Consider the following 24,144-nt stretch of genomic DNA (forward strand, 5'->3'; position numbering starts at 1 on the left):
TATTTATAAGAATAAAATAACTGCCTGTAGCTCATTTTAGTTTACAAGTCCTTCACACATACATTAGATCATTTGGGTTTCAAAATCACCTTGAGTATTGGTGCTCCTAACTATCATTGCTGCTAACAAACCATCCCACAACTTAGAGACATAAAACGTTAGCTGTAAGTCAGGAATTTGGCTGAGGTACAGTGGCAATGGCTTTGCCTCCGCATCGTGGTGTTTGGGTCCTGTAGCAGCAGATGGCTAGAATAGCTGGGCAGGGCTGAATCAACTGGGTTTTGGCCACTTTGCTATCCTGGCTGACATTTGAACTGGATAGCTAGTAGGCTATGTGACTGTTCCTTTGTGGTGGTCTCAGGGAGTCTTCATATGACTTCTTACAGTGTCTCTGCAGGGGAAGTTGTATGACTTTTAGGACTCAACCTTAGAAGTCACCTAACAGACAATTTCCCCCATTCTCTGCTGGTGAAGTAGTCCATCACAAACCTGCCCAGATTCAATGGAAGGAGATAAAGACCATACTTCTCCTGTGAGGCATATCAGAGTTGGGAGGCCATGGTTTGAAACCACCACACTCGTATTCTTCCCTAATTCTAGATGAGAAAACAGAGCCAATCAGAGCTAAATGATTTGCTCAAAGTCAGTTGTATAGATAATAATTTTGCTAGTATGTATGTATATAAGGGGGAGGGGAGAAGGGCTTCTGACCTCATTCTCTGACTCCAAATTCTTGATTTTCTGTTAGATTCTTCAGACTCTTATAGCTAAGATATACTTGCTCATATGTGAAAGCTCAAAGAAAAAGAATTTAACTGACTTTGGTTAGATCCAGCAACTTTCCTAAAACTAGACTGAGTTATGAAGTATAAGGTTGGCACTTAAATGAGCGTATTGTTCTTATTATGTGCTGTGGAGTTGGTTCCGACTCATAGTGACCCTGTACAGGGTTTCTGAGGCTGTAAATCTTTACCGGAGCAGAAAGCCTCGTCTTTTTCCCGCAGAACAGCTTGTAGTTTCGAACTGCTGACCCTGAGGTTAGCAGCCCGATTCGTAACCACTACGCGACCAGAGTTCCTTTAAATGAGCTTACACATAACTATATTTTATGAAAGTCTTGAGATGAGTTTGGTCCTTGTCTAATTTTCTCACAAGGAACAATCTCCTAGATGTGTAACTCTGATTTCATTTGCCTTCTAGGAAAATCTCACCTGGCCATTGTCCAGCGAGTGAATAACGAGGGGGAAGGGGACCCCTTCTATGAGGTGATGGGCATCGTCACATTGGAGGACATCATAGAGGAGATCATCAAGTCAGAAATCCTGGATGAAACTGATCTCTACAGTAAGCACTCAGCCTTTGCGATTGTCCAGGTTACCCTGTGTTCCTCTGACACTCAGAGGTGCTTGGTTTGATGTATAGCATGAAAGAGTGTCACCACAAGCCCCATGCGCATCTTTGTCAGCCACCTAATGCCGGCTGCTAGCATGTCAGGATACCCTGGGTTCCTGAGCACATGCTCACTGAAGGTTGGTCAGGAGGGAACTTTCAGGAACTGAGACAGGATACCTCTTGGCCATTCGATCACAGGCCCCTGGGGTTTGAACACATCCACCCATCAGCACCATGAAAGAAAGGCTTGGTGGTCAGCATTCATAAAGAACACGGTCGTTGAAAACCTCATGAAGCACAGTTTTGGTGTATAACGTATGGGATCACCATAAGTCAGAAATTAATCTACAGCAATGCGTTTGTTTTATTTTGGGTTTATTTTGACCATGGGGTGCAAAAAGGAAGCCAAGTGTAAGTCAGATGGTGACCAGAGGCATCTCTGTCCTTGTGTCTGTCCCCCTGTGTTCTTGTTTGGTCTCTTTGTCCACCTAGATACAGGTCCCAGCGCCACCTGGGGTTCCACTGCCCATCCACTCACCAAAACCTAAGTGAGCAATGGTGAATACCCCCCGACAACCTACATCCAAAGCATACTGTCCCTTTAAGCTCTTGTCCCTGCTCCTTTCTTGCCATGCCTCAGGCTCCTGCTTACTCCCCCTCAGTACAGTGTGGGCTCCTCTCTGCTAACAGTGACTCGATTTTGGTTCCTGAGCCTTAGCCAAGCTTTGCTTGCAAACGTTACAAAGGCATTCTTTGTCTCTGGGATGGGAGTGTTATACAAATTCAGGGAAATCCTAGGCCATGAGTGTTTCCTCCTCAGAATCTCATCTAATGGGGCAACGATCCCAACTCCTCCCCTCAGATAACTCAGTTCAGACCTTTGGTTTGCTAGAAGCAGTTTTCCAGAAGCTGGCTCCTGGTAGAAAAAGCTTTGATACTGTCAGACAGTGAGCTGTGCAGAATGGCTGTTCCCTTTGGATTAAATAGGCATCAAAGTAAAAGGCGGGCCAAGCCTTGACAACAAATAATGGGAGTGCCACAGAGCCTGCCTCCAGGTGGTTCTGTGTCTTCTTCATCAATCAGGGAGCAAGCCCAGAAATGTCACCTCCTTCCCGAAGCCATTCTCCCTCCCCTGCCTCTGTCCACCAACTACTCTTGGCTTAGAATCTCCATCTCACACCAAGGTGGCAGTAGGTGATAATAGTCTATCTAAATGGGCAAACTCCTCCCAGGGTCTTTGTTTTAACAACCTTACTGCTCCAAACACCCACTATTAAAACCTAAAAAGGAATGATTCTCTAATGTTGACATTTTAAGTAGCATTCTGAAGAGGGAAAGGAAGGGGGTTATTTAGGCAAACATGTCATCCAGATGAGAAGGTTGCTCCTAAAGAAAAGCCAAAGAACTGGGTCTGGTGGCTGCATTTGCTACTCTATTGCTGAGCAATCTTTTTTGTAAAGGAGAGAGTTAGAGTTTTGTCCACCCTGATAAGAAGTTTCTGGCATGATTCCTTAAGAACTGTGCAAAGGTGGAGGAGCCAGGAATATGGGATGCCTGACCCACAGTATACCTGGGTCTGGATCGTGCTGAGGGGAGGGCTGGGAGCTGTGGAAAGGGACTGTTCAAGCAGGGACCGGATGACTGAGAAGGTCTCCAAGTCAAGAAGAACCACTCGGTGGCAAGGCACTTTGCCTTGAGAGAATCCCAGAGGGTCTGGCAGAAGTCAGCTCTGGAAGGAGAGGGTCCTGTTTCTCTGTTCCTGGGATGCACTCTCTCCACTTCCATTGTGTCTACTCAGCCTTCCCAGCTTCCCTAGTTTTCTCCAGGCCAAGTTTGGAGCAAGAAAAAAAAAACACATTTAGTTGGAGAAAGCAATTTTCTCAACCAATAATCACATGTCCAATACTTAGGCTTTATAGTGGCAAGCCCTGCCTGAGGTCACCACCCAGACAGCTCCCACCTTTATAGATTGCAGGACTGTTCCTGTTTCTGTCCCTTTTTTCTACTCTTTATTTCCCCTGAGTGTCTCTCAGCGGAAGGGCTGGGACAGAAGCAGGAGAATTGTGGGTAGTAAGAGGAAGTGACTGCTCACCGACTTGGGTGGCACGCTTCCAGGTACTGCTCAGAGCATGGTGTAAGCAAGAAGAGACCAGATGATCCCAGCTCTGGGGTCAGGGGTGAGACAGAGGTAGACACACCCTGGGTCCCACCAAACTCTTAATTAAAGTGTGATTGTTAAATAAATGGCCTACTGATGTGGTGTAGTAGGATCAGCACTGGACTGCTAACTACAAAGTCGGCAGTTCAAACCCGCCAACCACTCCTCAGAAATGTTATACAGGGTCACTTTGAGTTGGAACCAATTCACAGCACTTAAAACAATAATAATAACAAAACAGCTTTTTATAGATTAAAACAAAATTTCTAATGCTTAGAGCCATTGTACACTATTAAGTAGGGGAGCCAGTCCTAAGACTTGGCTTTGGGTTCTCCCTTTCCACTGTGTGTTTCAGTGTGAGGATCACTGAAACCTTTATAACCCATCACCCAGCTTCAAGCCCTTGTCAGTGTCCTTCCACTCCCTGGGAAGGAGGTGCTATGATGTCACCTAGAGTCGACACTTCCTGTGGTCCCAGAGGAGCTCTCGGTCCTGTGTGTCTCTTGGAGAACCTCCAGTGACTCTGAGAGAGCTGCCACCTGTCCTTTGTGATCCTGCAGCCGACAACCGGAAAAAGCAGAGGGTCCCGCACCGGGAGAGGAAGCGACATGACTTCTCCTTGTTCAGGCTTTCGGACTCAGAAATGAGGGTGAAGATCTCGCCGCAGCTTCTGCTAGCCACACACCGCTTCATGGCTACAGGTATGGCTCTGCCCACCTGACTCCACCAGGGCAGCCAGCATCACTTCTCTACTCTGTGTGCCTGTTCAGATCACTCAGGAAACTTTTCAAAGAGACAAGTGCCCATGTTTCACCTCAGATCACTCCCAGGGTAGAACCAGGACTGAGAACGGTTGCTCTAGGAGAGACAGAGCACGAAGATGCCACATACTCCTTCCTCACAGACCTGATGTTCTAGCTGTTGTTGTTTAGTGCCATTGAATGGGTTCCAACTCATAGCTACCCTGTCTGTATAGGGTTTATGAGGAGCAATGGGTGAATTTGAACAGAAGTCCATATATGAGTTATAAGTTCCTAAAATATAGACGTTTGTGCATCTTTAGAAAGTAGAAAAGATGAGTAGATCCAAAAATAAATGTATCCATGATGCTTGTCTTTAAACCCTCTCACCTTCTGGCCCATGCTCATGTTCTGGCCTAAATGCTTGTGCCCATCATTAAGTGCATCGGTAATAATATTCAGTAGTTAATGTTAGTGTTCACTACTTAATCCATCATATCGTTAGTGAGTATCTAATAAATGCTAACATGGTTCTAGCTGTTAGACAGCTGAAAATTTTAAATGAAAGCCTTTGTTTTTCAAAGCTTTATTATGAATTGAGTGATAGTTTACATAGCAGAACATCGGTTTTTTACTCAGCCAATTGTACTTTGTTTCATTGCAATGATTACAATCCCCTCCATCAGTTAACAATCAATATGATTTGCTTTTTTTAGATGTACATAAAACCACGCAAGAATATAAAATCGTTTAAACAACCAAAGGGCACATTTTGCAAGCCTACCTCTTGGCCACCAGCACACAACCTGTCTCTTTCCATGAGTCTAGAGTCCTCAGCTGCTCTCTCTCTCTCCATGTCCTCATCTCTGCCTCCACTTCTGGTGTGACTCCTTCTCTGGATAGGGCCCCCAAGTTCCCCTCATGCTCTTCTCCCTTGATGGTCCTAGGGTCCTCTGTTCCTGGACTGTAAGATTAACTACTCCCCACTTTTGTTATACAATTTCTACCTTTACAGTTGTGACCATCACAATTAGTCATGATAACAATTACTCACTGTAGAATCGAGAGCCTTTGTAAAGTAGGGTTTTTCTCATGTTCTCCAGTTCTGAACACTGATAATTCTCTAACTCCTGGCTGTCTGATTCCCCAAGCAAGGCAGCTGTATCTATAGTATAGACTAGAATGTAGTATAACATAGAATATAGAGCTCTGTTAGCATATGATAATATCTATTAATATATAGAGGTCCTGGTGTGACACTGTAGGATAAACACTGGACTGCTAACTGCAGCGTTGGTGGTTCACACCCATCAGTCACTCCTGAGGAAACCCTATACAGGATCGCTATGAGTCAGAAGTGACTTGACATCACTTAACAACATTAACATATAATAATGTGTTAATGTGCAATATATGCAACAATGCTTCACACTATTGACAGCTTATCACGTAAATGATTAACTCTGGATTTCATATCATTCAACAGACATTTGTCATGTAAATAGGTCAGACCAAGTTGTCTGAATTTTATTTAATTATGGTGTTATTTGATTAAGCTCCTTGTTATTATGAACTTAATTATCCATGTTGTTGTTGTTAGGTGCCATCGAATTGGTACTGACTCATAGCAACCCTATGCACAGCAGAATGAAACACTGCCCGATCCTGGGCCAACCTCACTATTGGTGCCACGCTTGAGCCCATCGATGCTGCCACTTTGCCAACCCATCTCACTGGAGGTCTTCCTCTTCTTCTCTGACCCTCCACCCTTTCAAACATGATCTCCTTCTCCAGAGACTGGTCCCTCCTGACAATATGTCCGAAGTATGAGAGACGAAGTTTAGCCATCCTGACCTCCAAGGAGCATGGCCACTTTGAGATGATACTATAGAGAAAAGCGTTGAGGAAGTTGGCATTACCTAAGTGGTGACTGTCTCTCCTAAGGCCTCAGCACAGGAACCACACCCCCCAAGGGCAGAGGGAGCACCCTTGGGCTTCAGATGCCCCACCCTGAGGGGATCACAGAAGTCTTGTCAGCTTGGTGCTCCAGGAGTGTGTGTGGAAGTAGTGTTCCATACACCACCGATTGTGCCCATCCTGGCTTTTCCCAGCTGCCATGCTGGAGTGGGTGGGACCCAGGAGGTGCCGATTTCTTCTTGCCTCCCACTTTCCCCTAGAAGTGGAACCCTTTAAGTCTCTGTACCTTTCGGAGAAGATCCTGCTCCGGCTCTTAAAACATCCCAACGTGGTCCAGGAGCTGAAGTTTGATGAGAAGAACAAGAAGGCCCCAGAACACTACCTCTATCAGCGCAACCGCCCCGTGGACTTCTTTGTACTGCTTCTACAGGTAGGAGAGTAGGACAGCCAGTGGGGTGTCTGTGGGCAAGACTGGGGCCTCTCCAGCTGGAGGAAGGATGGGGCTGTGCCTCCACGGTGCCAAGTCCAGGGTTTGGCTGGCAGAATGAAAGAAGGACATCTTCCCACTACCTATATAAGTACACGTCTCACCTTCTGTCCTGGGAGCCTGGGTTGTTGCGCTTCAGACAGGTATGACTCATGGAGACCCCATGTGTGCAGAGAAAAGCTGCTCTAGAGGGTCTTCAAGGCTGTGACCTTTCAGAAGCAGATCACAGGGCCTGCCTTCCAAGGCACACCAGGGTTGGTTCCAACAGCCCGCTCTTTGAGGACTTAACCATTTGCACCACCAGAGACTCGGGATAAGCCTGTTGTTTGGTCACGGTCATAACCTCTGTCGCTGCTGGTGGCTCTCTCAATTCCTCCCTCTCCCCAACAGAATCTCAGGAACCCAAAATACATGATTGTTTTACAGTTACAATGAGCTGCATTAACTTACAGACAGCCTTTGCTACCATCCATTCCCAGGCTGTCCGCTCTCTGCCACTGTAATTTACTCTTTGCCCATCCTTCCAAATGGCCTCGGTTAACATGACCGCTTGTCCCCAAGAACACAGTCCCAGACTTCACTGCTGGCGGTGGGAAGGCATCCTTTTACATTGATCATGTTATGTAATACACACATGCCATATACTGTCTTACTAGAACTTGATCATTTTCAAATAACACTTGGTAGAATAAAATGTAGTGGCAGGACTGTAAGTCCAGAAACTGGAAAGATCGGACTTGAAAACTCTTATATTACTATTTTTTAACTTGTTGTTGTCGTTGTTGACTTGGTTCCTACTCTTAGAGACCCTATATAGGGTTTCTGAGGAGCAGCTGGTGGGTTTGAACTTCCAACCTCATGGTCAGCAGTCAAGTTCTGTTCTACAGCGCCATACCAGGACTCCTTAGCTAGCATTAACCAAGTGACTTAACTTCTCTGAATTTTAAAGTTGATTCATCTCTAAAAGGAGGATAAAAGCGGTACAGACCTCATGGAGCTATGGGGCAAATTGAATAAGAATATTTGCAATACACTTAGCACAGTATAGGTGCGTAGACCCATCCCGTGAATACTGACTTCATTATTATTGGTGACGAATTAAGCAAGCTTCACAAATAATTCAATTTTATCTCAGGGATGATCTGATCTTGTGTTCTGGGTTAGCTGCGGCAGGCCTGTATCCTGGAAAGACTACTCGAGTGTCCCAAGAGTGCTTGATTATAGATGACTGGTCGCTACCTTATGAACTAAGCAGTTCATTCACTGCCAGGAGCCACGCAAGTTGGAAGTGCTATTTCCGAACGTAAATTTGGACAGAATTAACAATCACCTGTGACAAGAACATAAGTCCATTTGTTTTCCAGGAAGACATGATTAAGGTTCTATCACTAATACAACACATCCTGAGTATACAACCTTCTTTCTCCAGGGCAAAGTGGAGGTGGAGGTTGGTAAGGAGGGCCTTCGCTTCGAGAATGGAGCCTTCACCTACTACGGGGTCCCAGCCATTATGACCACTGCTTGCTCAGGTATTCTAATGACAAGCCATAGTTTATTGGGGAAACAATGGGCTAGGGTAGAAAAAGTGTCTGGGTTCAAGTCTTGACTCTTCTTTGATCTCATTTGGACCTGGGACAAGCCATTTAACTGCCCGAGCTGTAGTTTCCTCCTCTGCAAAATGGGTATAGAATCACTTGTTGTTCAGAAAGTTTGCTCGTGGAAGCACATGGTTTTGTTGTTAGGTGCCATCAAGTAAGGTTAATTGGTGCTGGGGACAGGGTGGGAGAGGGGTGAGTCCTTTAAGAAGGTGGGTTTTCTATGTTGCCTCTAAAACACACTGCCTCCCTCTGTCTACAGATAACGACGTGCGGAAGGTTGGAAGTCTGGCGGGATCCTCTGTCTTTCGTATGTATCTCGCAAGCCCCTTCCTCGCCCTCCCCACGGTAGTCCCGCCTCAGCCCACTGTGGACCTAGCAGTCTGTGGCAGGGCTGGGGCTACCACAAACGCTGGCAGCCTCTTTGTAACACACTGCCAGGAACTCTGCTTCCTGCCAGGTACCCACAGGTCATGGGGGCTTCATTCCTGTACGTCTGCAATATCCGCTGCTGCTTTGCTGCTTCTATGCAAGTATCAGCAGTGCGGGTGGGCGCCATTCACTGCCACCTGCCAGAGGGTACAGGAAGTGGGTTTTTGTGCTTTGGTCAAGAATCAGCCTTTCTTTCTCTTGTCTGATAATCCAGCAACTGGCCTTGACTTGTGAAAACCATCATATGTCATTACTCTGTGTGGGAGTGGGAGTTGTACTCAGTAAGTGACTGCAGGATCTTGGGTAAATCCCAAGCTGGCCCAGTACACTACTTACCTTTCCTTGTTCACCACCTTTCAGCCAGTGGCAAGGTGTCTGCCAGCTGGTTGTGCATGCTGCTGGTAGGGGCTGCTTTCCTTTGTCCTTTCTGTGCTGTACCTGCTCACTGCTCCCTCTGCAGGATTCTTGCACTTGTGTTTGGGGTGACAGGGGCATGATATTGATTGTGCAATGAGTGTGGTCCCGAAATAATGATTTCTCTAGATTTCTGTTCTTTTGCTGGTGTGACTTTTGCATTGCTTTCGGCTGCTGATGTTTTCAGTAACCATTTTAGTACCAAATGGGGTAAATTTTTTCATCCTAAACAGATTTTACATTGTGCTTTATATTGATATTTATCAGAGGGTTTAAAAAATGTGTTTTCTCAGTCTCTGGCATATGGCAACATAGATTTCCTTTCAACACAGGGAAACGAAAGAAATGAGTTGCTTCCAATCAGCGAGCTAGTTGATGACCTAGAGGCATCCCAGTGTCCTTGCTAGTTCACACTACACAGTGGAATACAGATCCACCATACTCCAGAGTGCAAGTTCTATTTGGGAATTTGGGGACCATTTGTGGTATAATTTCACATCCTAGTCCAAGTATGGGCACACACAGAAAGAATGGAAGAACGTGAGCTGAGGTAGACCTGCAAAATCATAAATCCTGGTACACCATTGTTGTTAAGTGCTGTTGAGTTGGTTCTAACTCATAGTGACCCTTCATAGAGTTTACAAAGACCCACTGGTGGGTTTGAACTACCAGCCTTGTGGTTAGCAGTCCAGTGCTTACCCTTACAGCTCCACACCTAGACTCTTGTGGTATATTATTATCTTAATATAAGCCAACACATCTAACCAAGGTTCATCAGGGCTTTAGACGAAGTAAGTGTCAGTACTCAGTATGGGAACTCGGATGCATGAGGATTTGAGGAAACCTTGGTCCTCTAAAAGAGATTTGCACTACCTGTCACATTCCGCATTTTTGAAGGATTTTCAGGGATCCTTTGGAATGTAGTAACATCTAGGATTCTAATAGAAATGTTGGTTCTGTTCTGCCTCTTTCAGAATACCAAATGAGATGGGAACTGTAAGAAACAGGAGCTACATAAGGCTCCCCCACTCACCCAGCTTAGATGACTTTCTTTCTGTTTTTTGTTTTATTTTAAAAAGTGGAAAAAGAATGTGTTGTATAGTTTCCTCCTTTCCTTCCTTCCTGTCCCTTGTTCTTTTTATCAAAATATTTCCCTTTTATCAATGAGACAGGAGTAAACTTGAAACAGTGATAGCTTTCAGAACTGGACAAGTAGACAGAAGCATTTGACTCTCCTTCTCCATGCTTCAGAGCATCTTTATACATTTTGAGGAAAAAGAAATCTAATTAGCCAGTAAAGATGAAGGGATCGTTTTTGTCTTTACCCTAAGCTCACCCCAGTTAGTATAGAGAAATGTGAAATAGTCATAAAGGTTGGCCATATCAGGTGGACACTAAACTCGGGGTTCAGATATCCAGTGTCCTTCATGGGCCAAGAATCTCAAGCAGGAAGACCTTGAGGCTTGAGCCACAAGGCAGTGAACTCTTGACGCCCGTCTACAGCTGATAAAGCCTTTGAAGGTGAGGATGGAGATGATGAGTTAGTCATCTCACTGGGATTTGAGGTTAAGTCACTCTGGTTTCCCAGTGCAGTTCCTTCTCCTCTTTTCTCTTGGTTCTGGTGGTCCCGTCTCCCAGGAGGACATGGTGGGCCTGTGCGCAAACTCAGAGTAGCTAGAACAGATGCACATGGGGTATGCAGGCAAGGAAACAAGTCTCCTATCTGCCTGGCAATGTGTACATTTAATTCTGCAGCCTACGAAGAACTATGAGGATTCTAAAGACTATGGATTTCCTTACATTAGTGAGTCTTTCAATGTTGGGGGCTCATTGAAATAGTCCTTAACTTCTGATATCAGAGTCAATGATATCAGATAGCTATGAAGCCCTCCTCCCTGCCACTCAGCCCCTGTACATGAGGGTAATTTCAAGTAAAACCAACTGGTTCAAAGGGGAAGAAGCCACTGCTTAGTCCAGTATGTGTCCTCTGCAGACTGGCTTCACTTAGCTCCTTGAGTTCAGGGAACAATCAGATAAGAGAGATGAAGACAGATTCCCTTCCAGAAATATGACTTGATCAAGGCCACGCTGGAAAAAGAGCTGGACTGTTGTTTCTCCACACTCTACCTGACCCAGACCCCATGTGGTAGCCACCACCAGTTTGGTATCGATGAGGGAAAAGAGAGAAAGAAGACAGAAAGAGAGGTACTTTGGGGCATTTGTACTTGCTAAGAAGTGACTAAGGAGCCCTGGTAGCATTGTGTGGCACTGTAGAGTAAGCACTGGACTGCTAACCACAAAGTTGGCAGTTCAAATCCACCAGCCACTCCTTGGAAACTGCATACAGGGTCACTATGAGTCAAAACTGACTTTATGGCCCTTAGCAACAACAAAGAAGTGACTAGAGTTTTATTAACTGAGTTGATTCACAGTACATCTGCTAGCGATGCTGCCTTCCTTTGTCCCAAGCCCTTGGCCAGGCAGGCTCTGTGACCACAGAGGATGCTCCAGGAAGCCGAGCCAGGATGCCCCTAGCAAGAGTGTGCACTTCGTTGCCAGGGCTCCGAATGCCCATGTTGGTACCCCCCTCCCATGGTGTGCAGGACATGTGGGGAGCTGGAGAGCCAGGTGGCAATGCAGTGCTCAGCCACTGGTATGAACAGGCTCCTTGGAGAGGATACTGCCTATCCAGCTAGCTGCCCACTGGGCGTTGCCTCTCAGTCCCTCCAAGGTGACATCTTTTCAGATGCAGTCTCTTTTCTTAACTCTGGAAGATGGCTAGGAAGAGGATGCCTTTCCTGTATTTTCAGAGGCAAAACTCCTTTTGACAGAGAAATGTGATGTTGTGAACTGTAAGCAACAGCCGTCTCACCTGCTTTGCTCTTTGTCTTTCTCCTTTTCTGATTATGTTCCCCTTTGTGCTTCACAAATCCTTGGCCCCTGACTCTTTAGTGCCTGTCTCTGTGTCTCGTACCTTTGCCGTCAGCAGAGGAGACTCTCTGGCAGGCTCCCCAGGTAATCATGTGTGGGTGTCTTGGGTCTCTGTAGAGCCAGAGAGGCTTGCAGAGGCCTTTGGTTTGTGTCGCTGTCCTCATGAGGACCCATCTCTCCCAACAGCCGCCCTGCCCCCCCGTAACTGATGCTCAACAACAACGGTGCAAATAACACATGTTTGCACACACAGCATCATTTGTGAAGCTAGCTGCCAGAAATATATCTGTGTATGAACTTGGGGAAACTGGGGAAGCTGGGAGGGGGTGGAGGGGGAAGGACAAGGGGCATAGTAAACTCCTCCTCATCAGTGTCTACCTGGGGAGTGGAAAGATGATGGATGTAGCAGGAGAGAAACAAGACCCTCCTACCTGGTCTCTAGGCTTAGCTAACCACTAACCCAGCCTCATCTGAGTAATAGGACTGCATGATTAACCTCTCTGGTTCTGCTTATACAAAAGGTAGTCTGTAAACATTTCAAAGTAACTTTTCAGAGTAAATCACTTTTGTCAATTAAATAAAAATGACTGGATTTCGTTTTTAGTGGAGTAAAACAGTTTCTGGAAGAGCTATGCAGTAATTCAGTGATTCAGTGTGATCAATCTGAACAATCAGTTAGCTGTTTATATTGTTTTTGTCTGTAGATGTCAATCTTTTAGGCCCACAAAGCAAATGATAACCAAACTTGCGGATTTATTTTTATCTGTCCTAAAGTTGGGACATAGTCCAGTTTCCCATATGGTACCCTCTACGTCTTTATTCCTTATCCCAGTGCTGGAGAATGATTCTGAGGCCCTGCCGTATCTTCCATGATCAAGAATACAGGTTGTTGATGTTAAGCGCCATCAAGTTGGTTCCAGTTCATAGTTGTTGTTAAGTGTTGTCGAATCGGTTCTGACTCATAGCAACCCTGTATAGGGTTTTTGAGGAGCAGCTGGTAGGTTTGAACTGCTGACCTTGTAGTTTGCAGTCCAGTACTGATCCTACAGCACCACACCAGGAGTCTAGTAAGGCCCGTTAAAGTTAGAACCTGTGTAAGGTGGGGACCTGCCAGAGAAGGAAAATTCAAATGGTCTTCACTAATAGAAAGGTAGTGAGACTGCACCCTGTCAAAGGCAGAAAACTTTTAATCTCAGAAGAGCCACGCAGGCCCGTCATGTTCTGGCTCTTACAGATTTCACCGTGGTTCCCTGTCTGCAGAGCAAACCCTTCAATATTCAGGAGGGCCATGCCCTGAGACCTCAAACCCCCAAATGTGCAACGTCAGAAGTATATATGCTGACTTCTGTTTTCTCCCAAATCACGTTTCTCCATCAAAAACCATCTGGTTCCCATGTCTGTCTATACAAGACAAGTTAACTACCATCTCAGATTTCACAAAAATTTTCTCTCTCACTTAATGGTTTTCCACCACAAAGTGACGTTCTCCTCACTTCCCAAGAACTCCTGCCTTCATGGTGGCCACAGAGCAGCAAAGTCAAAGGGAGATGCCAGTTGGGTGCGCTGGTCAGCTGAACCGTTTCCTGCTGTGTGCCAGCAAAACTAGACATGGCCACGCCCTGGTCCTTCAGATCCTTCTCCTGTCAATGAATTTTGGTGAACGCCAAGCGTGAGTCCAGCAGAAAAGGAAGATACACATTTTTAAAAGATTTTCAACCAAAAGGATCAAATCAGGGGCTTATTTTCCTTTTTAATTAAACTTCAGTTAACCCGACAACCTAGTTGCACCTTCCCAGTTAAAAGAAGACTATTCTAGTTCACCAGTACTAATTGTGGAAAACATCATGGTAGCTCAGTGTCAGACAGAGATGAAAGTGACTCATTGCTGCCATGCCAGCTCCTCGGCTGAGACTTCAGATCCAAAGCTGGCTGAGGCCATGTGCCCCTAAGTGCTCTGTTAACCCAACAGGACATGGCAACTGATGCCGAGGTAAGAGCAAGCATGTGTATCCTGACTCTGAGCTTACTTCTGCAGGTGGAGGAATGACAGACACAACGCAGGAAGTGGGCGGTGGGATATGCCATACTTCTATGGTTTCTCTCCCGACCTTCTTTTGTCTGGCTTTTATAGTCAACCACCAAGACTTCCCAGCCACCAGGAGGTGGTATCTCCAAAACCAGTGGTGTTGCCACTGTCACTCTTGCTTCAGCTTTGTCTCACCAAAAAAAAAGAGACTTCAGGGTCATGGGATTTTGTGGAACGAAGGTCCTGGGCATCTCTAGCCCTATACCTGATTTAGGATCCACATATACTGACTTGCATATATATTTAGTCTTGGAAGGTCCCTGGGTAGCACATACAGTTAAGTCAAATTTTGGTGGCCAGCTTCTGAGAGGTCACAGCCCTGATAATCCTACAGAGCAGTTGAACTCCACACACATGGGATTGCCATGAGTTGAATCGGCTTGACAGCAGCTAACAGCAAAGTAGCATTGTCTTACAAAGGCAAAGAGGAGTGCTGTGGCTCTGTAGGATAAGCACTGGATTGCTAGACACCAGGTCAGCAGCTTGAGACTACCAGCTACCCCTCGAGAAAAAGACGAAGCTTTCTACTCCCACAAAAATTTACAGCCTTGGAAGCCCTATACAGGGTCACTGTGAGTCAGAACTGACTCGACGGCATGTAACAACAACAACAACAACACAAGAAAAAAGACATTCTAAAATTAATAGGCCCTTTAGGTTTGAAAAAGACTTTAGCATTGTTTTTATTTGATCCTCACAAGCACCTTATGCAATAGGCAAAAATTATTGTAGGAAAGCCATAGGCTTTGAGAAACTGCACCAAGGATCAGGGTTATGTGGGTTGTAAATTGTTAAAAGGGATAAGATAGGCAAAAATTATTATAGGAAAGCAATAGGCTCTGAGAAACGGAACCATAGGGTCAGGGTCGTATGGGAAGTAAATAGTTAAAGGGATGAGGACTAGAATCCAAATCTCTTAGACTCTGCTCTCCTGTTACTTGGGGAAAGCATGCCCACCCTCTGAATGTAGGTGTTTTGTGCCCCCTAGAGGGCTGTGATTTATTTGCATTATGAAAACATAAGTCGTTTTAATGAATAAGGTTTATTTCCCCAAGTCCTGGTGTGGCACTGTGGGATAATGCACTGGACCGCAAGGTCGGCTTGAACCGCAAAGTCAGTGATTCATATTCACAAGTCATTCCTCAGAAACCCTCCGAACCAACTGGCACTTAACAACAACAACAATGAATAAGGTGCTCACCCTGCATTCCTTTGAAGTCAAGGAGAGCAGAGTCTCTTGTGGATTACCTGTAGGGTGTGCTGACATCCACCATCCTTACAGGTGTGTCCATTTCAGTGAACGTAAAGGACTTCACAACAGTCATTAGGTCCTCTCCCAAAGTTCAGTCCTTCTTTCTTCTCCCGATAGTGGAGGGAATTTTGAGGTCCTCTGGTGTGGTGCTATAGGATAAGCACTGTATGACTGCTAACTGTAAGGTCGATGGTTCTAACCTACCAGCCACACCTTGGAAACCCTATACAGGGTCGCTATGAGTCAGAGCCTACCCCATGGCACTTAAGGACAACAACAATGGACAATTCCTGGAGCCCTGGTGGTGTGGTGGTTAAATGCTCAGCTGCTGGCTGAAAGGTCGGTGCTTTGAACCCACCAGCTGCTCCACAGGAGAAAGATGTGACCGCCTGCTTCTGAAGCCCCATGGGGCAGTTCTGCTTGCCACTATAAGTTGGAACTGACTGGACAGTAATGGAGTATGGACAGTCCTCCAAAGCAGGAGAGACAACTGAACTTGTGCTTCTTCAGCATTAGATAGCCCATCTGTAATGTGCTCTGAGATCTGAGGTGATAGAGTTTTCTTCCAGAATACATAGGGATACCCTAAAAGAATCTTTTTTACTTTGTGAAATGTGGTAAGTGGAATATTCCTTTGGGTTGACTCTTGTGCAGAAAACATTTGGGAACCATTAACGCTCCCCGTAACATGAGTGAGTTCATCTGGGATCCTAACTTGGACCGACTTGCAGAGTTCAGATTGTAGTTTAAACAGAGCTTTGACAGAGAGCTTTTGGCATTTGGCTGTCTGATGTTGAATATTACCCCCAAAAGGATGAGTTTTAATAATCCTAGTTTGTACTCTAAGAAGCCTATGTTATGAAACTCTTCCATCCAGTTTGGAGAACACAGATGGCCCATGGTACAGTGACCATGACCAAAGTGGGTCATTCCCCCCACCCCTCACCCATGCTCCAACAGTGTAGGGAAACAGCCATTGAATCCCACTTCACCCTAAGATTCCCACAGCAAGGAGGGTTCCTCCTCTCAGAGCAGAGTAGTGAAGGGTTCCGAGGTACAGGTATCACAAGTGAGACAAGAGTCCCATATCTATGTCTAGGTTTTTAAGGCCTCTTCCTGTGAGTGCAGTCCATCTCCTATTGCAATGTAAAATCTTACATACACACACAGTTCTACCCCAATGTCCTGAGTCACTTCTAGTTAGCCAGCACAGAAAGGCATCTCTTGCAGACTGCGCTATGGCTGCCAGTGTGAGTTCGGCTGTGGTTCACTGTAGGTTGCACTTGAGGTTCTAGAGCAGAAAACCTTGCTCCCACTCCTAGTCTTCCAAGAGCCAGCTTGAGGCTACGAGGTAAGAACAAGAGAGGGTAAGGGCTACGTTGGCTGTTTGGCTCAGCTCCTATGGGCAGGTACTGAGGTCCATTTTACACATACATTGCTGATTTATCTGTTCAGATCTCCCTGCACTAAATTTAGGATTTTCTCCTCACTTGACTCCCCCAAGCTGTGCCTCTGTGCTCTTAGGAAATGCCAAGGGGAATTATACAACTTGAACTAGTTTGCCATGCTGCTGGGACACTCGTCTGTTACTGATTTCTTCTCTTTTTTTTTTTATTAAAAGCATTTCCATTCCCCTTGCTCCGAAACCTCGGAGTGTATGTGCACAATTACCAAAACGCCGAGTCATCAGCATCCTACCTATTGAGGAATGTCAGACTCTGGAAATGAAAACATTGATCTTACACAACTCTCGGATGAGCCAGGACTTTGTCACGAAATGAGAGTTTCTTTTTCTTTTAAAACTTGCTTTTATAGACCCTACCTTTGTAAGACAGTTGCATCTTTTGGTGTTGAGATTCCTTGGGACTCCATGAATAAACCTTCAATCGCATTGTGTTTACTTTTTTAAGAAAAGAAGGTTTCTCCTCCCAGCTCAAGCGTGATATGGCTTGTGTTTGACATGCAGGTCCCTTTGAGTGACAACCGTGTGACATGCCTGCCTGAAGGGCCACTCAGGGAGGAAAGCTTGAGGGGGATGGAAATGTTACCCCTTTATTCATCAGGGAGTAAAGTGGTTTAAGCAGAAACTTCTGTGGTTGGAGGGGGTTTTGTAGATAAGACTGGCTTTGTTTCCCTTTCATCCTCCCTGAACATAGCTTACATTGTGACATAAGGGAGAAGATAGAAGGAACAACATGTGTCAGGTGAAGCACATGGCAGACCAGGCAAAGCAGAGGATTATCAAGGAGTGATGGCTGTTTCCCAGCATAACTGAGCCCATAGATTCTGCTCACTATTTCTGTCCAAACTGAGTTAGGATCAAGAGTCACCAAGGCCAAGGTACGGTTTTCCAGACTCCACTCACATGCCAGAGAAGAAGCTGGTCTACAGAATTAACTACCTCTGTTTTCTTCAACTAGCCCCAGAGCAAATGCCACTGGCTTAATCACCCTAGAACAGCCACAGATGGGATAGCCAACCCAGAACTCATTTGAAGGTCTTCAAGGGCACCAGGACTAGAAATGAATTGCACGTTTTCTGCCCCGTGGTACCACCATTTACAATTACCCTAGGGTTTGTCTCTGATCTCCATGACTGCGTCACTGCCCCTCTTGGACCTTGGTCACTCTGGAGGAGGACTGGTCCTCCATTACCCAGTAGAGTCCTGACCTAGGCGTCCCTGCTTTACAGACTTTCATTAAACAGAAAGTCCTACTGCTTCTGGTGGCCAAGGGCCCAGGCTTCCTGGTGCCCTTCGATTCTAGTGGCACATTTTTATTATCTGACCACACCACCTGAGAGTTGCTCGGTGAAACCGGCTTCCCCAGAATGATTTCAGAGAAAGGGCTTTCTGATCCTAGGAGGATTTGAGATCTTTGAACCGTTCCTTAAACCAAAATTTAGATTCTGAATAAAAAACCCTTTTAAGAGGTCCATAAATGTTGATTCATTCATTCTCCACTTTTTAATGAGCACCTGGGCTAAACCAGGCACTGTGTTAGGTACTGGGCATAGAATCGTGACAAGAAAAGATGATGTCTCAGCCCCTGTGGAACTGATAGTTGAATTGAGTGGTGGTGGTTATGAGTCGGTTCCAACTCACAGCAACCCCATATAGGGTTTCCAAGGCTGTAAATCTTTACAGGAGCAGAAAGCCTCATCTTTCTCCCCTGGAACAGCTGGTAGTTTGGAACTGCTGACCTTGAGGTTAGCAGCCCAACTCTTACCCACTATGCTACCAGAGCTCCTTAGCTGAATTGAGTAGACATAGTAAATAAGTTGTTGTTGTTGTTAAGTGCCGTCGAGTCGATTCCGACCCATAGCAACCCTGTACAGGGTTTCCGAGGGTGTAAACCTTTACGGGAGCAGAAAGCCTCATCTTTCTCCCGCAGAGCAGCTGGTAGTTTCAAACTGTTGACCTTAAGGTTCACAGCCTGATTTATAACCACTACGCTACCAGAGCTCCTTAGTAAATAAATACAAACCTGTAATTGATTAGAACTGGTGAGATATGCTTTGAAGGAATGACTAAGGGTCAGAGATAGAGGGAAATGAGATGCTTCTTAGGATAGCCAGACAAGGACTTCAGAGAAATGAGACCTAATCACAGAGAAATAAGCAGCTATGTGTGAGAATGGGTGGGGACAGAGGAAATGGCATCTGCTGAGGTGAGGGAAGTTTACATATTTGAGGATACCCAAGGAGGCTGTGGGCTGGAGCAAAGTGGACGGGGAAAGGTCAATATGAGATTAGACAGGAAGGCGTATTAGGACATAGAGAGTGTTAGAAGCCACAGCTAGGAGTATGGATTTTATTCAAATACAGTAGGACTTTGGCAGCTGAGGTGTGAACAGATTAGAAGGGGCAAGAATGAAGGGTGGGGACAGACAGGGAGATAGCCGGACTTGATGTCTGGCTTAGCTAACAGGGTGTGTGTGAATGATGTTTACAGAAAGCAGACTGGAAGTGGAACCCTTAACTCTATACATCACATCCAGGTAGTGATAGTACTGGTTCTAGTACAAACTGGTTCTAATGAGACAGTTTGACCAAGAACTTCCAGAGGTTCAAGCCGAATTCAGAAGAGGCTGTTGAAGGAGGGGTATCATTGCTGATGTCCGATGGATCTTGGCTGATAGCAGAGAATATCAGAAAGATGTTTACCTGTGCTTTATTGACTGCACAAAGACTTTTGATTGTGTGGATCATGACAAGCTATGGACAATATTGCAAAATATAAGTATTCCGGAACACTTAATTGTGCTCATGAGGAATCTGTACATGGACCAAGAGGCAGTTGTTCAAACAGAACATGGGAACACGGAATGTTTTAAAATTAAGAAAGGTGTGTGACAAGGTTATATTCTTTCACCATACTTATTCAACCTGTATGCTGAACAAATCATCTGAGAAGCTGATTTCTATGAAGAAAAACGTGGCATCAGGATTGGAGGGAGACTCATTAACATCCTGCGATATGCAGATGATACAACCTTGCTTGCTGAAAGTGAAGAGGACTTAAAACATTTACTGATGAAGATCAAAGAGCACAACCTTTGGTATGGATTACATCTCAATGTAAAGAAAACAAAAATCCTCACCACTGGACCAATAAACAATATTCTTATCAATGGAGAAAAGATTGAAGTTGTCAAGGACTTCATTCTTCTTGGATCAACTATCAACACTCATGGAAGCAGCAGTCAAGAGATCTTATTGACATATTGCATTAAGCACACCTGCTGCACAAGACCTTTTTAAAGTGTTCAAGAGCAAAGGTGTCAGCTTGAGGACTAAGGTGCGCCTGACCCAAGCCATGGTATTTTCAATAACCTCATATGCATGTGAAAGCTGGACAGTGAATAAGGAAGACTGTAGAAGAATATACCTTTGAGTTATGGTGTTGGAGGAGAATATTGAAAGTGCCATGGGCTGCCAAAAGAACCAATAGATCCATTTGGGAAGAAGTGCAGCCAGAGTGCTCCTTAGAGGCCAAAATGACCAAACTTCGTCTCTCATACTCTGGATATATTGTCAGGAGGGAACAGTTGCTGGAGAAAGATATCATGTTTGGTAAGGTGGAGGGTCAGAGGAAAAGAGGAAGACCCCCAGCGAGATGGCTTGGCCAAGTGGCAGCATCGATGGACTCAAGCGTGGCAACAGTAGTGAGGTTGGCCCAGGATCAGGCAGTGTTTCGTTCTGCTGTTCATAAGGTCACTGTGAGTTGGCACCAACTCGATGGCACCTAACAACAACAACGAGACAGTTATTCAACCTAATGTTATTTCGAGTCCTGGTGTGGTGCTGCAGGACAATGCACTGGGCCACAAGGTCAGTTTGAACTGAAAGGTCAGTGGTTCAAACCTACCAGCTACTCCTTGGAAACTCTATATATACATGTCGCTATGAGTCAGAACCGACTCCATGTCACTTAACAACAACAGCTACATTACTTTAATCTTTTGGCTGTATGGTCAGCCAGACAACAATGACAGGTTTTGGCAGTTTACCAGATTGGCACCCTTCTCTGCCTCACTCCAAATAGGTACTGATCAAATAGTTTGATTGATGACCCCAGTATCTTCATGAGACAGGATTAACTTCCCAAAGTTCTGCCTCGAAAGAACCAAGACCAGAATCTATGAAGAGTCTGATTCTGCACTTGAGTCTCCTGAACAGTCTGAATTATGAGAGGCAGACAGCATCCCATTCTTCTTTTGGGGAAGAAGTGCAGAGTGAGACCAGCTGGATGGCAGAGGAGCAGGAAAGCTCTGCAGTCTCTCACTCCAGATCATTCTGTGGTTGAGATGATGCTCACATCATCTTCAGAATGCTCTCGTCTATTGACCCAGTTCATACCGGTCACTTTGAAAGCCAGTGACGTGGTCTTAATCAAACTTTCCCTAAAAGTGTTTCTTTACTTAAAGCAGGACCTTGAAAACATAAAAACGGCCTGACTCTGAACATTGAGGAGGCCTTCTATCAAAGTTGTTCCTATTTCTCCCTTTTGTTGTTGTTGTTAAGTGTTGTCGAGTCTTTTCTGACTCATAGCAATCCTGTATAGGGTTTCCAAGGACCAGCTGGCGAGTTTGAACTAACAACCTTGTGGTTCAAACCGACCTTGTAGTCTAGTTCTTTATCCCACAGTACCACACCAGGACTCCATTTCTCCCTTAGGCCTAAGCAAGAGGTAGCCCTGTGCTAGACCTCACTTTAGAGATTCCCCACTCAGACCCTCCTCAGCTGTGCCCTTTTCCATAGGGCCACAGTGACAGTGTCTTTCCTTCTGGACCACATTTCAGAAACTGAGGGTCCTGGAACTCCTCACTCAGACAGCTTCGGGGTGTAGGTGGGGGGCATAGAAGCTGGGGTTGGCTCCCCCCACTCTGCCTTGTTTTCTGGTCAAAAAGGAATCTGAGTCAAACCTGACTTTTCAGGTTGTTATGATGGTATGTTTGTCAAGGACAAGATTTTGACACTTTCTTAATGTGATTGCTAACTTGTAAGTATTTATCCATCTGTTTTGCGGGCCTCCATTTGTATGCATGCCCAGGACCCACAAATGTTGGGGCAGGCTAACACATGTCACTGTGGTGGGGAGTGTTATCTGTGCGGTGACTAATGGCCCCGAGGACACGCCTACAGCTCATAGATGGTATTTCTGGACAATAGCTCTTGGTGGCAGAGGGTTAGCAAAGCAGACTCACAGTGCTGTCATCTCGTTGGGGTGTCCTCCTGTGCCTGAAGACCAGAACCAGGAAAGGCTGTGGACCACCTCTGTACCCTTCAGTAGTTCAGGGAAATTGGAGGAGCCTGAGAAGATTGGTGCTTTGGGTTCCTGGCTTAGATATTCACTTCTAGGGAACAAATATCTACGAAGCCAGCCTGGCTCCTTCCGCTGCTCTAATGGGAAAGGCAAGGGGCTATTTCCATAATCCATGGTCCAGCGGGACCTCAGTAAACAACACCTCTCTCTCTTTCTCTCTCTTTCCATGCCCCTTTTCTTCCTCCCCTCCTTGTCTTTTCTTCCTCTCCTTTCCCTCTTCTTTTCCCTCAACAACTGCAGTAAACCGGTCCCCTTCTCGCTGCAGCGGGTTGAACCGCTGCGAGTCTCCGAACCGTGAGCGCAGCGACTTTGGGGGGAGCACCAGCCAGCTGTACAGCAGCAGCAACAACCTCTACACGCCCGACTACTCGGTCCACATCCTCAGTGATGTGCAGTTTGTCAAGGTAACTCCCCCACGAGGGTGCACCCCTCTCTTCCTGTGGGCAGAGTTGGCTGGCGTGGCAGGGAGAAGAGACCCCCACCCCTGGGCAGAATGGGTATCTCCTTCCCTCATGTTCCAGGACATTGCTGGGGGATCATTGCATCCTGTTTATCGGGCCCTGCCTGGTTTCAGACTGTATGACTATGCGTTATTCATCCCTCTTTAAAGAAGGCCATCTGATCCCCAGTTTTCCTGTGGGGAAACAGAGGCACAAAGCAAAAGGAAATTAGCCTGCCCGAGACAAGTTACTGGCAGAACTGTTTCATTTGGATCCTTCCCCATTGGTACCAGGTTGATTTTGTTCTTTTTATTTTTCAGGGTTATTCTGCAGGTGATTAATAAGTCAGGCTATGATTCTATGCAGGAGTCCTGTTGTGGTATTGTAGGATCAGCATTGGACTGCTAACTGCAAGGTTGACAGTTCAAACCCACCAGTCGCTCCTTGGAGGTTGCTATGAGTCCGAACCGACTCAACGGCACTTAACTACAACAACAACAGTGTATCTTTACAGTTTACAGTGTATTTTAAAATTTAAAACACACTCAACTGAAAATCCTTTATAGTAATTATTAACACCCTATTAGCGTCACGAGTCAGGCTGCTAATCTCGAAACTACCAGCAGTTCTGCAAGAGAAAGATGAGACTTTCTGCTTCTATAAAGATTTACAGCCTCGGAAACCCTATACCACCAGAGCTCCTTTGGCTAATGACGCTAATGAGCGGTGTATTGAAATCACCGTGGTGGGAAACGGCCCTTTCTTCTGTCCAGCGCTCACACCCTGATTATCTGAAAAGTGTGGTGCACTGGCCGGCCGACTGGCTTTCTGTGTTCCATAATTCTGAGAAGGTCCTGAGCTAAAAGTGACATCGGCTGATAAAAATAACCATGAAAGGTTACAGAGTCGAGGAGGGAGGGAGGAGTGAAAGGATTACTGTTTGTGTAACTTTCTGTACAAGACACTTCACTGAGTCCTCGACCTGAATCGTCCACTGAAGCCCACGACCACCCGACCAGCTAGGTGCTGATCTCGTCCCCATTTTATAGACGAAGAAGCCAAGGCTTGAGTAGAAGCATTTACCCAAGGCCACATGGCAGAACCAAGATTCAATTGTGGGTCTCTCTCTCCCCAAGGTTTGTACCTTAAACTCAGTACACTTTAGAGAGATTTGCAGGTCATCAGAGCCCAAGGGTCCAGCGAGGAGGGAGGTTAGAAACTAACTGGATAGCACTGAGTGTGTAGATGGCTGCAGATATTTAACAAGTATAATATGACAGTGAAGCTAAACTTCAGAAAAGGTTTCAGCCCATCTACTGCAGCTTGAAGCCCGTTCATTGCAAACACAAACCTTCCTTGGATTTGGAGGTTGGGGAAAAAAAATGGAAAGAGGAGAAATTCCAACATGTTAATTTTGTTATTAACCAATTAGCATCACTAGTCACATGGTTTGCAAGCCTAGAAATTGAAAATC

The 24,144-nt window shown here is 45.7% G+C and overlaps 1 protein-coding gene across 2 annotated transcripts in view; it reads left to right on the top strand.

The window, feature by feature from the left end:
- Positions 1 to 24,144, top strand: part of CNNM1 (cyclin M1) — a 71,174-nt gene that overhangs the window by 29,884 nt on the left and 17,146 nt on the right. Inside the window, exons 2-8 of one of the 2 annotated variants that reach the window (XM_006831235.1) lie at positions 1,201 to 1,344; positions 4,111 to 4,251; positions 6,468 to 6,637; positions 8,124 to 8,223; positions 8,552 to 8,599; positions 12,088 to 12,150; positions 22,471 to 22,634. In XM_006831235.1, coding sequence (XP_006831298.1) covers positions 1,201 to 1,344; positions 4,111 to 4,251; positions 6,468 to 6,637; positions 8,124 to 8,223; positions 8,552 to 8,599; positions 12,088 to 12,150; positions 22,471 to 22,634 — 830 coding nt within the window. The remainder of the gene's footprint in view (positions 1 to 1,200; positions 1,345 to 4,110; positions 4,252 to 6,467; positions 6,638 to 8,123; positions 8,224 to 8,551; positions 8,600 to 12,087; positions 12,151 to 22,470; positions 22,635 to 24,144) is intronic. The other variant, XM_006831234.1, reaches the window with a different exon arrangement.

Source organism: Chrysochloris asiatica, unplaced genomic scaffold, assembly GCF_000296735.1.
Source record: "Chrysochloris asiatica unplaced genomic scaffold, ChrAsi1.0 scaffold00003, whole genome shotgun sequence".
NCBI classification, from domain to species: domain Eukaryota; kingdom Metazoa; phylum Chordata; class Mammalia; order Afrosoricida; family Chrysochloridae; genus Chrysochloris; species Chrysochloris asiatica.